This window comes from Cariama cristata, unplaced genomic scaffold (assembly GCF_000690535.1).
Source record: "Cariama cristata isolate BGI_N322 unplaced genomic scaffold, ASM69053v1 scaffold17841, whole genome shotgun sequence".
Classification (NCBI taxonomy): domain Eukaryota; kingdom Metazoa; phylum Chordata; class Aves; order Cariamiformes; family Cariamidae; genus Cariama; species Cariama cristata.
In genome coordinates this window covers 1-18,986 of record NW_009597781.1, presented here as the reverse complement: position 1 = coordinate 18,986, position 18,986 = coordinate 1, and the positions used below count along the sequence as shown (strand labels likewise).

Here is an 18,986-nt window from a genome sequence, read left to right as displayed (position 1 = left end):
AACATGTCGGATCTCACAGAAACTTTCTTGTAATTTCCTATTTCAAAGTATGCTTTCTCAGATAGATCTGGTCCATACTTAGTCACCTTCTGTTGAAGGTTCACATAACCAATCTGTTTGGCTCTAAATCTGCAGAGCAAATTAACGTTCAACACAAATCAAATCGAGATAGCCTGAGCACTTTCAACATACTAAATTGCTGACTCAGTCAAAACGACAATTTCAGAATTAGTCATGCATACAAAGCTGTAAGGTGGAAACTGAAATTTGTGCCACTATGAACTCTTATCTCAGCCGACTTAAGTATCCTTGCATGTAAATAGGGACTTCACAAGAGATCTATTGGCAGTGATCAGCTTTGTAGAAACAGGATGCTTTTCTCCAAAATTCACGTTCTTTCTAAAAGACAGACAGTAGAAGGGGATGGTATGATAAGAACACAGTAAAATCTTAAATCACAGAAGAGACTACAGCCTCAAGTACCCAGAATTTCATTTTTAAGAAATGGAGGAAACAATTTCCAGGTAATCCAAGGGATAACTGCCCTTTCCTATTATAAGCTCCTGCCCAACCTTCCTTCCAAAGCACTTTCAGGTTTCCACTTCCCAGGAGGAGCAAACAACATTAGACATAGCACAGATCTGGCTCTGAGCTAATTAAAAAGGAATTCCCATACAATGTGCTAGGAACTGAATTGCATTATACAGCTTTCTATCTTGCATTTCCCATCCTGAGGGTTTGACTTGCACATGTTGTACAAACAGTAATTATACATTTGTAAAACATAATAGCCAACACTCATTGTAAGTTGAACAAACTGCTTCATATGGCATCATATGCCATAACACAGACTACTGGCAGGCTAGAACATGGATCAAGTCTTTTGAGTTTAAAAAAGATCCAGTTTTCAAGTTAGTCTAATCTAGAAAATGTCATTTATTATAAAGCTTTATCACCTGAAAACTATTTACTTGGAAATACTTCCTCAGCATAAAGACAACCTACCTGTCTCAACACTGCTTTTAGGTCCCTGCTTCACAACTCTGAAGTACAAAAGCTTAAGGCACCAATGGATGGAACAAAGCAAGCGCTCTTCTCTGAAGCATCTGTACCACCGTGTCTGAAGCTTCTCAAACAATTAAGCTCAAGACAGACATTTGGTTTGAAAGCTTGCAGCCCAGGTGGCTAAGGTACAGACCAGCTGAGCAACTGAAAGCAGGATCTTACGACAGGAATCAAACTGAAGTGGTGCTATCTAATGTATTAGTCCTATGTGTCCAGGTAAAGAATTTAAAAGTAGATAAACAATATGTAAATATAGAGCATTACCAACACATTTCTTCCAAAGACAGCTTGAAAAATTACAGACCATTACAGATCCAAACTCCAGGAAAGTTACATACTTATGCTATATAGCTGACCTCTCAATCTGCTTGATTGGCTGGGCAGTCCAAAAAGCACAGTAAGCAGCTTCCTAACACTGGATGAGTGAACACACTGTCAAGAGGAGAATACACCTGACTGACATTCACATTAATCGCATGCATCACCCACACTGCACTAACTCAGAGTATTACAACAATACATACAACTGATTTCTCAGTTCTGGGCTCTCAGACACATACTCTTTTCATCTCACTACAGTCCAGGTTAAAACCAAAAGGTTCCATGGCATTAGACAAAATTTATTTCAGGAGAATTTCCAGTGACTGACAAAGATAGTGCTCACCTGGAGCAAGATACACACTGTCCCTTAGATTAAGGTCAGTAGTTCTACTAAAGGAATCCAGCCCATCATGAACATGAAAGACAAATATGCGAATTTTCATACTCTCAGAAGCAGCAAAATAGGTACAAACTTGTACATTTATGCCAACTGATGGGTGGTAATACAAAGAAATTCAATTGTATACAGCTTAATAATAATTTTAACCATCATTTTAGGCATTGTCACCAAGTCGTGCACTGAACATTCAAATACTAAACTATTGTGGTAGGATTTTTGCCAGCAATGCCCAGAGGGGCTGCAAAAGTAAGCAAGATGTCTCTTCATGTCATTTCACCCAAAGAACTCCCCCAAATTACTTCTCTTTTGCAACTTCATCTCACTGCTACTATAATGCTTGGATTTTTAGTTACTCAGTGTGAGAGCATACTTCTCTAATGTTTTTAGAATAAAGCTACTGAAAGTAGCTAACAGCAACTACTGCTCCATTTGCAGATCCTTTTCCGAATAAAATCAGAAAACTATTTATGCTCTACAGGTTGTGTTTTCTAAAGCACAACACTCCAAATGTAATACATAAAGCTCAGTCCTTTGACCCACTGTTTAGTAGGCATTTTCTATCCAAAGCTCCACAGCTGCAATATCCAAATTAGACATGCAAGTAATCCAGTGGGCCAAGTTCACTTCCTAGGAGAAGATAAGAGAAAACAGCAACATAGGAGACTAGACAATACATAGCATCTTCTTGACCCTCAGGATCAAAGAAAACCACGCTTGACATCTACAATCTAATATTGCCCCACGTCAGTAACAGCTACGGAAAGCAGCTGTAGTGACACTCAAGTTTACATCTTCTGTCTTTTCCTCCACATCACATCGCTTCTTTCAGGGAAGGTAGCATATCTGTCATGGGACAACCAGTTGAGTCCCTATAGTTAGCTTACACAGTATCATTAGTGCTAGTCAGACACTGAAGTAGAAGCCAAGATACAAGACAGACGAAACCAAGACTCCTTGTCCAATCAAACTTTCTTCCATAGATGCTACAGCAGTTTTTTTTAACATGGAAGAAAACAAAAATCATGGCAAGTATTTAATCAGGAATAGGAAACAAAAACAAAACAAACAAACAGGAAAAGCCCCGTGCTATTATTTAGAGTCTCCAAGATACATCATCACCAGTCATACTCCTACTAGATACTCCGGAGTAATGTGGGCACATGGCTAAATATGAATAGCCTCTGTGCTTCCACCATTCAGGAAGAACCAGAAACCAATACAATGCAAGAGCCACAGACACTTACAAAAAAGTGATACTAAACTGATAAAAAGGTAAATTAATTCAGCTCAGTTTCTCCAATAAGACAGTCAACCCCCCTTCTATTTGATGAATATGTCCCAAGATGTGATAAAGGTCATAGCAGCACAACCGTTGATCTCTGCTTGACAGAAGTCATCATTCAAGACTCAACATATTTTGTTACCCTACCACATCTAACAGACTGTTCAAAACCCACAAAAGACAGCTAGGCTAACAGCTATACTTGCTATTTCCAAGAGCACACACCGATGACTCCCAGACCCTCAAACTGTAAACCTGACACTAAACTAGAAAATGATCATTCAGATGAGGTTCCAGATGAAAGACTTCCTAGTGCTTTGACACCAAAGGAAGAGATCACACACCAATGTATGACTGAAAAAAACACCAACATTTATCAGAATATGACCTATCCATATTTTATAGAAAATCAGAGAACTGGGAAAATTGAAGTCCATCATGATTCTGAAGCAAGGAAGTTGCAGACTTTTTAAAATACATATTCATAAACACCACCAATACATCCATGAAAAGCATGCCCTCAGTTCCCATCATCTAGACCAATCATACAGATTCAAACACAACAGAAGTTTACACTGAAGGACACATGCAATTCAAAGGCCACAAAATCCTCATTAAAGGACACCAGAATAGCTTCAGTCTCCCTAACTCCCACTAGACTCCCCAAACCTTTAGAGCTGCAAATCTCCTCTTTCATAGTGGCTGCAAGGGCTTCTATCACACAGGCACTGGATTAGTGAATTCTACAAGCTAGAAGAAACCTACTTCCAAAACACAATGTATCTCGAAGCAAAAGTGAGATCTCTACAAAGCATACTCAACCAGACAATGTTTGGGGTTTTTCCAGTAGGGGTTTCTTGGAGGGTTGGGTTTTTGTGTTTGGGTTGGATTTGGGGTTGGGGGGGGGGCGGTTTGAGGTCCTCAGAGACCAGGAGCTAACAGTGTGGTCAATCACATTTATTGTTCCATTGTCTAACAGTGTTAACTATGGACATTAAAAATATCTTAAATACCTCTTTGAACTAGAAAGCTTATTAGAGCAACATGCACAACTCCTTTCAAAGTTTGAGAAGGAGGTGGTTTGGCTAAAACATGTCCAATTTCCCTGTTTGTTTTTTTTTCCTCTTAGCACAAGTCTGTAGTTATTGCAAATTTTTGTTTTATTTCTAATTCAGTTTCAGTCCTATACACTGCAGTCTTCACTAGTCAAGACCTACAATTTCGCTTCACGTTAGTTTTCTCCAGAGAAGCTATTTTAAGTTAATGACCATGCCCATTCTCCCATTAAAGTGTCTTTTCAGTCACGTACTTAGCACTCCAGGTTTTTTTTATGGCACTTGGTTTCACATTATGTTCAGCTGCCCATGCAACACATTGCATTTTGCAACCAAATAGCCAATGGCCATTGGCAGACTTCTGCCTCCCCTTCCTCAATATTATTTGAACAAATCAAGGCTTATTTGCACATGGATGGCAGCAAAAACCCTCTGCAACTTGCAAAGTCAAGTTAACCCCCTTAATTATCAGTGTCAAGTAGATTTATTATGAATCTCATTACACTTGATTCATTGTTAGCTAGAATCACACCGGCTATCTCAGCTTTTTTGCTAGAAATCCATACTGAAACACAGACTAAGGAGTATCAGCTGGCCAAGAGACCACTGGATAACAGCCTGGATAAATGTTCTTACCTAATAAAACTATAAAAGGAAAGAGGACAATTAGAAGATTTCAGAGCAATCCTTTTAGCTACTTTAGGAACAGCATCAGTAAAATTCAGCAACAGCAGCTGAAACATTATCATCAGCATAAGATGACTTCTGTAATACTCTAGAAAAAGAATTACAGCTTCACCTGAAAAAGGAATTTTCATTTAAGTGGTTCAATTTCATTCCTTCTTCTTTCCGTGAGTCTTAGACTGCTTCTAACAGTTTCGTAGTACAGCTTTATTTCAAGTTATAGTAATGCTTACAGCCCTCTAAACTAACAATTTGGTCACCAACTTGTGATCCCAGTGACTCCTGATAAACTCACAGCTGTCGGACTGAGTATTTAGACATGAAACAACTGACGTATGTCCATCTGGTCTTCATGACAAGAGGATGACTATATAGAATGCCAAATCACTACTGCTTCCAAACAAAACTCAGGGAAGAGGAAAGGGAAACTGCTGAGTTGGACTGCCCTTGACCCACAACAAACAGACAACTCAGCTGTCACTTAATATTTTGGTCATCTGAGAAGCAGCAGAAGGTATATCTGAAATGAGACACCCTATTCAGCTGAAGCTCAATCTAGTCCATGGATTTTTTTTCCCCTTCCTGGAAAGAGATTTGGCTTGAGAAGGGGGAAGGGAGAAGGCAAGAGTATAAGGCAAATTCCCAAGAGAACCGTAGCACATTTCCATGGATAAGATTGATTTACCAGCTGGAAAATCTAAGTTTGGAAGAAGGCAGCTCCAAGAGTCAAAATTTAGATGCAAGTTTTAACCATGCTCATTATTCTTTTACATAGGGTAGCCAAACACAGACACAAAATCTGCTTCATTCCAGAGTGCAGGGGGGAAGGGGAGAATCCTTGTTTTGCCAGATGGCTTTTACAGGACCACAGAAGGATTCAGGAAGGCCAAAGTTAGAAAATAAAGCAAAAAAAACCCGACATTGGCAATGACTGATACAGTGGTTTTTGAGGGGGAGGAATGAGAATACTTCCTGAACAGGTAAGAAGCAAGAACAATTACCATTCCCATACAGGAACAAGAGAAACAAAAGATACCATTTCCCTGCACATTATTGCCAGAGAAGATAAGGACAGAAGTCAAAGGGAAAGTGGAAAATAGTTTTCTACGTAGTCAACCAACTCATTCTTTCCATTCTAAATTCCAACGCCAACTTCCTCAGACTTCATACTCCTCTTAAGTGACAAAATATACTTCAAACATCACTATTCTTACAGCCTACTGCTTTTTAACTGCACTCATCCACATCAACTTAGCTAACATGCCTATCAGTTGCATCATTACCTGGTATTTATCAGTGACTTCAGATAAAGTAGTTGCGCTCCTTCAAATTTTACAAGTCTACCCAAATCATGTGGTTTGTTGCAAAAAGTTATCAAGATCAGAAGTTGAGCAACATATAGTCTTGGATGTGATACAACAATAAAATCACACAACACAAGCATACTTTAGAAATTCAGTATTGTCTTATAAACTGCCACATTAGAAGCCACAACTGTTCTCTGACAGAGGTCAAACCACTGAAGAACTGTAGTGAAGCAAACCTTCAGTTGAAAATTCAGAACACCAACCAGCAATTTGCAATAATAGTAAATAACAGAGGTTACCACAAATAGAATTTTGGGAATTATTTTGCTGATGTTGAAAGTACAGCTAGCTGCTCTAGCACAGCTGATCCTGGCTTACTTCCTTTGGTTAGCCTGACCTAAACCAATGCTACTTAAGCTTTCTTCACAAAACTGAACCACTTCTCTGCTTCACCATTTGAGAGAATTACTGTTTGCACTAGTGACAGTTTTCATATATGACAAAAGGACTACCAGAGTCTTTGCAGATTCTTCTGAATAAAATTATCAGCAACCTCTGTTTAAAAATCCTGTCATCTACATGGTTTAGAATCTAAGGATGCATCCTCCCAGACGCCAAGGAGTAATGGGATTTTACAGTATGGGTTTATCAAGCAGAAACCATTTATAATATAGGTACATCAGGGGTTTTCCCAACATCTTTATATTTGGGACAGCAATACTCAGCAGAGTTTTTTTCACTCAGGTTCAACTCAACACTTTAAAGCTCTTCATCTGTGTACCTTAGAAAACAGATCCAGAAAACCTTCTGGAACAGCTAGTCATCTACCACTGACTAGGCCACAGAAGCTGGTTTGGGATAGATGTCTCTCCAGTTCCAAAAAAAAAAAAAAAAAATCTCTTTAAAACACCTTAGACATGAATGGTGCAGGTTCACAATCTCTTACAAAATACTAAAAAACCCACAACAAGTAGCAACAAAATGTTCATCATTACTGGCTGCGATCCTTATACAGCTCAAAGTCTGAATACATGCATAAAATTACTTTACATGTTCATGAAAGTTACACAAGTATTTAATACACAAGCCTGCAAAAAGCTGAGAAACTGAGGTACGTCACCAGTAGGTAGCTCATTCGGTAAGATATTACTAAACTAAGAATACGAAGGGAGGTATTTTGGCAAAAAGCAGTGAAGAAATCCACAAACTTTAGTACAAGTATGATCTTAATGATCCCTTCATGAACTAGTCATTCATAGCAATGGGAATTTTCAGAATCAATTCATTGTTTTAAACTTGCCTCGTCCTAAAACTTTAAAATTCATGTCATGTACATCCCCAGAAACACCGGGGTTTTTGCTATTCCTCATCTTTGTCTTGTAAATGCCTTTTCAACGCTCGAAGTTCCTTAGAAGAAACCACTTAAGTCAACAGTAATGGCAGATTTAAGAGTCTCAACACCAATAAATCAAAGTTCAATTCTGCTTAGTTTTCTGGATTCGCCCAAATTTGAGAAGTAAGATTTCACAATATTTGGGACAGCGAAAAGCCGGAAAGAAGAAAAGCCGGAAAGATATTAAGCTATGTTAGTCTAACCTGACTGTATGAAGTTTTGCTTTATAGGCATACTACCTGAACAAATCAAGGAATTCATTTGGACCAAATTGTTTCCATTATTAACACCCAGATAGAAGGGACAAATTACAAACTATAGGACCATTCTTAAATAATTGCTTTACAATCTAAAGCAACTGGAAAGATCTGTCCTCCTACAATCCAGAAAAAAATGCAATGCCTAAACAACAGATGTTAACTACTTATATTTGTTCTGTACACGCAGCTTACTTCAAGCACAAATGCAACGTGAACCAGAACTCTCTGCGATCTTTTCACTTTCTACAAACATAAGGCGACTACAACTTGAGAGGCCAAAATTCCTTGTTCTTCCTCCTCAGATTTCTCACAATTTTCTTTTTTTGTTACCACAGCCACTGAAAAGCACTGAACATTCAAGCAGGTAGTCTACAAAACCAAAGGGCATCCATAGGAAACACATGCACATTTTCCTAGAGGAAGTGTAAGTATTAAAGACAGTTTTTTATGACAGGTCTTCAGGTATAGACCATGGACAGTCTATTAACGTACTACAGCATTTAAGCCTTCAGCAGCAACCCACAGTCTCTTCACTATTTTTTTTTTTAATCGCTCCTGAGGGTAAATACTGAACCTCACAGATGCGTTCAGGCTTGTATAATGAGATCAGCAAAAGAAATCATACCATCACCTGAACTGACTCACAGTTGCCATCAAGAGGCAAAAAAACTGAAAATCAAGTGCCCCATGTAATTCGCTGCTGCCCCCCCAGGTACAGATAACCTGAAATGCATTCTGCTTTTGAGCGCTTGCTGCAGAAAAAAGCTCAAGCTGCATATAAAGGAAGTAGAGAAAACCACAGAAAAAAAGCTACTCTAAAACTAAACTTAAAGTCTTATTTTGGTATCAGACATTTCTGAAGTTTCTCCATTTTCAGCACACTGTTCCCAGCAAACCTAACAACTCACTAAGCCCCAAATCATGATAAATGCAAATAAAAAACATGTCTTTAAAGGCCATTCTACATAGTGTCAATCTCTACCTGTCTACATTCAGAGAGGCCAACAAAAAAAAATTCAATCACTTTTCAGACAGTATTTCTTACTGTAGGATACTTGTCTGAATGGACTGCTTCTCAAGAACTCTCTAATTCAAGTTTCGTCTCACTTATCCTATTTTTTCATTAGGGAAGATTCAAAGGCTGTGAGTCCAAATCAGCTACAGAAAAACAGAGAACATTAAGTTAGCATCTCGCATTTTTATATAGATACATAACTCACATTTCCCAAATGAAAGCATACTGTAAGCAGCTGAACAAAGAAAATACAAACCAAAAATAGGTTTATGGTGGAAAATATCTTTAAGAATAAAAGCCTCACTTTAAAAGAAGCAGATTTGAAAACAGATACGGTAATATTTTGCAACATTTAAGCAAAACCTGCTAACAGTTCAGAAATCTCCATTAACATATGCATATTACATAAGTGTACACAGATTTGCAGATCCTTAAGATAATCAGCCTGGATTGCTGAAGCTTTTAATAGCAATATTTGTGGGGTATTGTTTGTATGTCATTAGCCTTTGCCAGGATAGAAGCATTCAAAATACACTGATTGGGGTCATAAACTTGCCAGCAGTCAGCAAAGCAAAAACAAGTCACAGGGTTACTCTAAGAGAGGAAAATGTCCAAGGAAAACTGGGTAACATCATCAGTTGGATAGTCTTAAACTATCATGAGACTATATTAACTGGCCAAAATCAGATAAAATGCACATAATTGTTGGTATCAACTTTGTACTATCTTCTGTTTAGCTCAGCATTCCTACATAGTTGTTTCAGATTTACCCCAATTACATACAAAGAGATCGCTATTCCTATTCTTTTCAAATTCTTCTAAATGTTGCTAATAAACTGTGAATCACTTAAATGAGTTTTTCCATTTCTAGCTCTTTGCTTTCTGTTGCTAGCCCCAAAACTGTTATCAGAACCCACTATCTTCAACGACCAACTCAATGAAATTAGGAATAGTTGAAACCATCCAGAAGAAAAAGATGATCCACAACAGCCAAACAGAAACAACAAAGCTTCTCCCTCATATAAGGAGTCTAATAAAGCTTATTTTCCACAACACCTGCTATCCTAAAGCAGAAAAATAGCAGTTCAGTGGATAGCTATCGAAAGTTTCTATCAATGACTGCTTATTAACAGAGGCGATAGGATCAGAACCATTCTGAACTACGGATCAGAACATAGCATCCACATCACAAGTTATCAGAGTTGCCAAAGCTTTGTTTTAATCTTACTGGTAACATGCTAAAAGGAGTCCTGCTAACCACTTGCGAAATCAGAAGACTTGAAAAGCACCATAGTGATCCTGTCCTGAGAACAGATACTCCAGAGAATCGCTGCCCAGACTATTGCCAACAGATCAACCAGATGACTTCAGAATCACGTTCTCAGGCACACTGAGTATGAAAAGAAATGGCATCCCTTAACACTAAAACATACAGCCCTGGGCAAAGCATTTGTTCCAGTGTCATTGACACATCACTTCAAAGCTCGTAGATATTTAGTTACAAAGCAATGTCCATCAAGTATAAACATACTTTTTTGAGGATTTCTAGATTCTAAGTATGTAGGAACATTCCCAAAGATTCTGCTTAGGCAATGATAAATCCAAACCTAGCAAGTTTGTCCCTCTGAGTGATCTAGAATGAGCTAGCCTTGTAAAAACTGCTTACTGCTTTAGATACATATTAATACTTAAATAACTTCTGGAAGACAAGAAAAAAAATAACAACACTAGTCCAATTTTTAGCAGGTTGCAGTTCCTTTGCTGAAAAATAAATTGAGAGCATGTTAAGTTGCTTGTGATCCAGGCAAAGTAACACACAGTGCTGCTTGGAATTACCCAGGCAAATCTGGAAGTGTTTTAGAATAATCTGGGTATGCGCAATGCACTTGTCATCACTAGGTGAAAACGACAACTGGGATGAAGTTCAGAAGTATGTTTGAGAACTGAATCTGAATTCTTCTGGTCACTGTATTGCATCCCTGGCTTACTCTGGCTTACTAGAAATAAAAAAAAAAAGAAGATTTGGGGATGATCTTGTTGCAAGGATCTCCTTCCGGGTTAAGAGGATAGCATCATATAGCGTAGAACACCATCAACACAAAGTTTATCCTTTGCAGCACGGAGTTAAGGAATATTCTGCACATTGTGCCCATAAGACAAGTGAGCAAGCTCCTTCTTTCAAAGATTACCTCAAGTGAGCCACAGATTCAATCCTAGTCACCTCTTCACTTCCCCCGGCTCTCCCAAGGGGAATAATGAGGGCAACCAAAACCACACATTAAGAAGTGCTGGTATGACAATTCCTAAACATGCTGAGGAAGCTAGAAATAATGTAGAAAGAAGGATATCTGTAGTGTCTTCACCAGAGACATTCTAACACTGTTGAAGGTTCAGTACATAACCTAAACAATTCTCAAAATCAGCTAGAAGAAATTCCTGGGGACTGTAAACAGCTTCCACAAAAATACTTACGAAGCCAGTATAAAATTTGAGTCTCATTCATTAGGACAAGAATTTTAACACCATACTTGAAAAGATTTTCAGACGACTCATGTTAGATAAAAGTCTCCAACTACTCCAAGAAATTCATTTTCAAGCAGCACTATAAATCCTGCTATTTAGAATAGGAATTGTTTCAAGTATACTGGAAGAGTGTTTTTCCAGACATGGTGTATACACATCATGATCAAGTTAAAACCATGGAATCATTATCTAAAGTCTGAAGAGTCAAAATCAGTAACTTTCTACCATCTGTTATTAAAAAAAAATGTACATGCTCTGCCAAGAGAAAGTCCTATGCCCAGCTGCAGAAACCCTGCAAACTTGCATGATATTTATTATTTTTCTTATAGCCCAAATGTTACAGCCATTATGTAGACCAAGACAAGCTTGAAAATGTGATCTTAAAGACTAAAACAGAAAAATACTTAACTTTCATTTCGACTCAACCATGATTTGGAAGAACCAATTAGTGATCTCAAAAAAACAAACCCAAGGTTGTTAATCTTTACAGGAAATGAGAGTTTCTGAAGAGATGCATGACAGGAAGCATCAAGGCTGCCACTGCTTAGCACAAACTTTGTCACATGCAGCACAGAGAACCTGGGTGACACTCAGAGCTGTGTTGTTTAACAAGCTGCTAGTATGAAACAAAGAAAACAATGACAAAATAAGAAAAAAAACATGTGGCCCAGAGGAATGTTGCTAACCAAAAGGTACTGAATCTACAATGCACCATGCACTGCATCCATGGAGACTAGCACAGATCTATTACTCCTTGTTTTATTTATTATTCTCCTAGACAGCTCTCAAAGGACTCTATACAGGATGTCTCCAGCGATTTTGCTCAGGTGGGGTTTTTTTTTTTATCCCTTTCAAAGAAAGATTATAGTCCTGATACTTAGCCTTCCAAAGTCCAGTTACGAAGCTAAGTGTTTTTATTTTAAACCAAACAGGCCAAAACAAATCTCGTTTAACAGATTTAATTCTGCAGCTCTCAAACCCACACAAACTGACAAGTAAGAACCTGTTTATTTCCCTAAGAAATGCTGCATTTTCAGAATGTGCTTATCCGATTATATTGATTGCCTCACAACCAGCCAGTTACAAATTGAATCACAGCCATCTCCAAAAGTGATACCCCTTTGAGGTAAGATTATTTTCCAAAGTAGAGGTCTCCTAACAGCTGCAGCTCCAGAACGTACTTTAAAGCTCCCTTCTCTCTTTCAGGGTCACCTTTGTGAAGTCTGAGGGAGTCTGACCACTGTTTATACTTCTGCAGGTAATTAGTCTGGCTCCTTTCCCATGTCATTTATCAAGTTGTCAATTATATCAATTACAGCACAAACATCCAAGAATATGACTAGGTTTTGTTCTTTAGCCAAAGGAGAAATTTTCACATCACAGATTTGAAGTCTGTAAGTACCAGTAACTTCTTGTACCCTACGACATGGAAAACCAACAGAAAATTTAGATTTTACTGCACAAAATTTCAGTCCCCCTATGTGTGCACACTTGAAGGCACTTGGAAATCCAGTGTAACTCAGAACTGCTATAAACCAATTACACACTTACAGTTTTACAGCTTTTTCTTTCAGTATTTTGGAATTTGTAGAGCTTAGAACAGAAAAAAGAGCTAATAAGGACAGAATGATGTTCAAAGAGATTGTCACGCACCTTTATTGATCTACATTTGTGACAACTATGCATCTGACCCAGAAGCAGTCATGAACAGGAGGCACACTGCTGCTGTTACAGTGGCTGTAGCCACATATAGTTATGCTCACAAATTAGCAGAGTATTTTAAAACTGATGTGAAGTACAGGGTAGGCATGGGAGTCATCATACTGCATGAGACTTGAGCTTGATCTTTCAGTAAAAGTTTTATAAAATGTATTTTAAAATATTCAGAATTACACCACAATTACAACTTTCAACGAATGTATATTTTTTTCAGGATATTGACTATTTCTCCATAACTAGCAGAACGTAATCATTTTCCAACAGCACTGACAGACAGATGAATTCCAAGCCCACACTCCTCAGTTTTCTCTCACTGCACAACGGTTTTGATCTGGTTTTCCATTTTGCTTTAATGTTGCTATACAATTGTGCATCATAGCTAGCATCCTTGCAGTCAGACCTCCTATTGAGCAATATGCAACCACCTTTAAAAAAAGGTTACAGGATGCCACAGTTATGTGATACAAGACCTTTTTTGGTTGTCAGACTTGAATGTGCAGTTTCTGAAATGTTCCCAGCTCAGCCAGTCCAGAAAGCTAAGAGATTTTTAAGAATTATACTTTTGACTTCAGTAAGCTGATATTTATCATGGTGAGCCTGCAGTGGAGTCTGTACTCCAGAGCATAAAAACTACATTCCATTGTTGTCCGCTGACCTAAAAAAAATCAGTATTAAATATAGCTTTAAGTCTATGAGACAAAGATAGGCATAGTTAAATCTGAAGTGTCACTAAAAGCGAAGGTACACGTCATACCCAAACAACTTCCTGTACTGTGAGTTTTAAGTTAATATCTATACAGTTATACTCAGAAAAATTCTGACATATGGAAATATTATTGAGCACCTCACTACTTCCTGTAATAAAGTGATGACCAGTTGCATTATCATTTTTACCCATACTACAGAATCTCATGGTTCTATTGGCATTATGTTTGTTCTCAATCGTTTTTTCATTGTTACTACCTAGGCAAAGAAAAAGCCATTTGTAAGTTGGAGTATTTGTACACTGCACTTGGTCTATAGTTAACAGTCTGCAACAGAATTGCATATATGTAACCTACCCTAATTTATTACTCAGAAGATTTATAACTAAAGGTAACCAAATTCACATTCAGCTTCCCCTCAAAGTAGTAACGAGTACAACATATTCTTTTCGCACCACTTTCACTTCTCATACTCATTTCTTACCCCTAGCAGCTCTATTTCACTTAGAGACAGCCCTCAACCTCCTTTTCCCCTTCAGCAGCTCGCATGTTAAGCACAACAACCTAACACTGCACTGAAGCCAGAGTAAGAATGGCAAAGTGACATATCATCAAGAAGACACATTCATGAACTGCAACTGATGACTGAACAACCTACCCTTTCTGTCAAAGAAATACCAAGGAGAGGAGCGATCCAGCACACAGCAGACAAAGGGTGCTGTTCTCCAATGCACACGGTTTACCACAAATGCATTTTCAACTGATGTAAATATCTTTCTAATAACAGTTTCTAAGTCATGCTTCCTTTAAGAGAAGACACTGTCCAAATGAAAGAAGACAAGTCTTCAAATGCCTGACAGATACACTGTTCAAGAAAAGAGCCAAATTTACCTCCATATCAAGTGCACTTTCATATTTGAAAAGCTACTAATTTGAATGACAGAATACAGAGCAGTAATTCTAGATACAAGATTTTGCAGTCCAGTAAGTGACTGCACCACCCTGTATTGTTCTATAAACCAGAAATTAAACGACAGTCTTGATTTAAAACCAATTCAAACTGAAACAAGGACTCAGAGGATGACACATTACCCCTAAGATTCAGCTTTTACAGTCAACTATGTGACTCTTGCTACCTTTGGCATAAGAATATTACTTTGCATAGATAAGCTTAATGCAACAGGAAAAGGCATCACATTTTAGCCACAATGTTACCCGAACTGTACAGAGGTGACAAAAGACTCACTGCTCAGAAATGTAATTTAAATAAGCAGTAACACAACTGTACAGGAAGAGATATTTTAGTTTAAAATAGGAAACAGCGGCAGTAACCACTTTTGCCAACTTCTACCTATGTAAAGACCATTAAAGCAGTAACCCTAACTACTACTACACTCAATTTATGAGATGTGCTAATGACAACAGTAGGAGGCACACTTGACTCAGAATAACTAGAGTTGAGATGAATATATATACAATGGGAATACAACTATTTGAAGGCTAACACTACACTAAATTTCCTTGCAGTAACTGAAGCTAAGCACTGGCCCTAAGCAGTTGCTGCTGAGATCTTCAAAGGTCCACTATGTTCATGGCAGGGCAGATATTTCCATTTAAATACCTGCATCCAATATTTAAACTAGGTTCAGTTACAATTTGCTTCAGATAGACAGGTCACAAAGTAAACTAGGATCAGTCACACCTTGTTCGGATTTTGTTACACATCTATAAGCAACCTTGAAATACTCAATCCCTTCAACTCAAATCTTCCCGTGTTTCACAGATCAAGAAAAACTAGTCTTGGCCAGGACTTCCCTTGCTGGAGATACCAAGAACACCATTAGGTCGCCCATAGAATTTCAGCTTTTTCTCCTTCTATTTCCTCCACTGTTCAGTACATCAAGCATAAGGGACATTACAAGACAGTTTGAGAGTCTTAAGGCTATGGAGCAATATTCTCCAGAGCACCATCACCAACTTGGGAACCCAAGCTGCATTTGACAAACAGCATCCAAACTCCCTTTGAAAAGAAGCATATTGATATTCTCAGATTTTACACTTTATTACTACGGAGCACATATATACAAATTAGGTATAGTTGCATTATTCAACATTAAAAAGTCATTCTGCCAGAGATCATCACAAAGTCTTCTGTGTTGTCTTTGATCCACAGGATTCCCACTACAGAATTTGATCCAATACTAAAAAGCTGTTGTTTAACTGAGCTTAAAGCAGCTAGCATCTTGCTTCCTTCCAAACAGCAGAAATTTTAAAGAAACTGAAGCATTCCAGGTATGTTAGAAAAGCCTTAAAAGAACATACGCCCAAAGACTCTGCAAAAGTACAAAATGTTCTCACCCCATTCTGTTATACATTTTGCAATCAAGAACTGTGATACATCTTTATCAATTTCGGACAAGCCATGAGAGGAACAATTTAGTCTGCATAATCACGCTAAGCAGCCTCATTCCAGCAGCAGTACAGTAGCACTATCTGGAAGACTCTGGAGAGGTGAGACATCTAGGCTAGCACGAATACAAATAAAAGCTCTGCTATTGCTAAGGAACATTATTTCAAGACAATTAAAAGTAACCATCAGTTAGTTATGGTTAGTGTAATATAGCATGGAAGAAAATCATTCACATTTCCCAAATAAAATAATTATGCTTTGAAGGTTCACCAATCCTCAAACCATGTCATTCTGGAAAGCCAATGACATCTAAGTTTCAGTCCATCTCCATGAATCCAGACTGTGTTGTGATACAAATCACACAAAGAATATCACTCACCTGTCAACAATTATATCTTCCTAGAGAAAGAAGAGGATGTACCCATCATACTAATAGATACCAAGTTCCTCCTTTTATTTCTGGACACAAACAATAAAACAAGACAATCTTAAAATAATTCTACTAGCTGTAGAGTCTAGCTCCTTTAGCAATACTTTTAACAGCTATAAAATTTCTATTGTTTTATTCAAACTGGTCATTTTGTACTCAGTCTCCTTACGAGAGGAAAACTACAGCCTTCAGAATAATTTAACCCACAAGACATTCCTGTAATGTAGTTAATCTCGGAGCAAAACATCAAATATTTCCCCCTTACAAATATTTTCATTCATGCTTTTTGAAATCTGTCATTTTAAATACTATTCCTTAAATTCTTGAAGTAATTGAAAGCTCAGCAACATGCCCTTTATAAATGAGCCTCTTTATTAAATTACTTCAAAGAAAGTGCTTCTTTAGACAGTTTGTCAACATGGTACTGATGACAATTAAGACACTTCAACAGAGGCAATGTTAGCGAAAAGTGACTGATGCCAAGCTGACATTAGTTTCTGACCTGTAAGTAAAGTGTGACGATTAAAACAGATTTGAGGAGTTGAAGTCAAGGAACTCCAAAATTGCAAAGACTAAAATTTCAATCAAAAATCACATAATTTTCTTGGATTATTAATCTCCTCTTAGTTCAAACTGTACATGAAAAGCTTAAGCAGAGCCCAACACTGGACCAACTCACTTTTTTAATTTAAAATTAATGCTTAAAAGACAACCACAGCAAGTACATAGCTACCATGTAGGAGCAGGGCATGCTTAAGGGTCACAAAGAAAATTGGAAGCTTACTTCCACAGTCAGTAAGCACAAAATAATGGCAGTAATCCAAGAGCAAATATGGATATAAATCAAGAAATCTCTTTTAAAATTCTCTCAGTTTGACTGGATTAGATATAAAATTGCTTTTGAGGGGAAGAAAATTTTGGTGCAGTTACTGCAATCAGTCATTTGTGAGCAGCTAAGTGCTTAAAAACCCCACAAAGATTGGGATTTTAACCCAGTGCTCCTTTGTCTGCCCTAAATTGGATGGGAACACCCACAATAATAAAGTCGTTCTACATAAACCCCTCCATGAATTGCATCAAAAGTCAACATTAAAAAACAGGCACCATCCTTTTAATTTAATGCTGAGGCTTTGAAAACAAAGTAGTACACCAGGTATTTGTTCCTGGTACTCCAAGCTCTTCCCACTTCTTTTAAGGTTGGTGCACAGTAACCTGTGTCTCAGTCATACAAGCTCTGACTCGCATGGAACTAAGGGGGTTCTTGCCATCATTACATAGGGCTTCTACAGAATTCTGGCTCTGCTCAGGCTAAAAACTTGGTAGAAGAGTAGTGTCTTAGTCCAGTTTAATCCACCAGTTACTTGGAAAGGTTAAACTTCTGGGGGTTTTTTAAAGCTTCAGAAAGTAGACAATAACTTTCTTCCCTTCCTTGTGCCTGTATCAAGCATGAATCCTCGAACTTAGAATGAAAAGTTAGCTTTGCAAAATTAAACAATGTGATGCACTACATGACTTTGTGTATATTCTAGAGTTACCTTCTACAAGAATCCACTGCCACAAACACATGAAATTATCATTTTAGTTTGTGAAATTATCATTTTAGTATTTTTTTTACTAAGAAAAACACCCAAACAAATTTTGAAAACTTAAGGCCAGCTCAAGCTGACATTCACTTACACCTCTCAGCCTCCCTGAGGTTGCATACAAGTATTTTTACAATCCTCCAAGCTAACTTTTGGAGGTGTAAAGTGCAAGATGCTATAATAAACAGAACTATAGTACATCTTCTAATGAAAAAGCTAAAAAAATTCTTCAGAGAGCAGAGTATTTAAAAGAATTAAAAGGTAAACTGACTCCAAGGAAAGGCTGCACCTTCCTAACACAGGAATTCCTCAGGTAAGTTCTGCAGTTCCTTGTCTGAATAAAGCAGACCTCGAGTTGATGGATTTTACCTCCGTCAAGCACACAGCCTAGCACCTGGGAGAGTGACTGTGCTTTGGTAGATCAGAATTTTTACTTATTTATTTTACCTGCAGCTCGCACCAGGCGACTTCCACAGTGGTATCCGTATCCAGTCCTTTATACACAGTTTTGAAAGAGCCTCTTCCAATCTCGATATCAAACTTCAGGAAGCGGCCATCCGGGGAGATGCCCACTGCCTTGGTCTCAAGCTCTTCGATGTCTTCCTGCTGGGTCCTCCGCTCCTCAAATTCTCGGCTGGCACTGGACGCGCTGCCAGCGGCACTGGTGGGGGGTAGCGCGGTTGTCTCATCCTCCTCCTCCTTGGGCAGCAGCGGGGCAGCATCCTTCGCCGGAGAGGGCTCCTGAGCAGACTGTCCTTCGAGGGGAAGCGGGGCAGGCGGCGGCGGCTGCTGCAGCAGCGAGGGGGCCTGGGCGGCGCTGACAGCGATGCAAGAG

At 38.3% G+C, this 18,986-nt stretch overlaps 1 protein-coding gene across 1 annotated transcript in view; it reads right to left on the bottom strand.

Annotated features, from left to right (window-relative positions):
- The window catches only part of WNK1 (WNK lysine deficient protein kinase 1), a gene marked incomplete at its 5' end in the record, with an annotated part of 103,468 nt that extends 84,486 nt beyond the window's left edge, over positions 1 to 18,982 (bottom strand). The window contains one exon of the mRNA XM_009709052.1: positions 18,599 to 18,982. Coding sequence (XP_009707354.1) covers positions 18,599 to 18,982 — 384 coding nt within the window. The remainder of the gene's footprint in view (positions 1 to 18,598) is intronic.
- Positions 18,983 to 18,986: the final 4 nt, after the last annotated feature.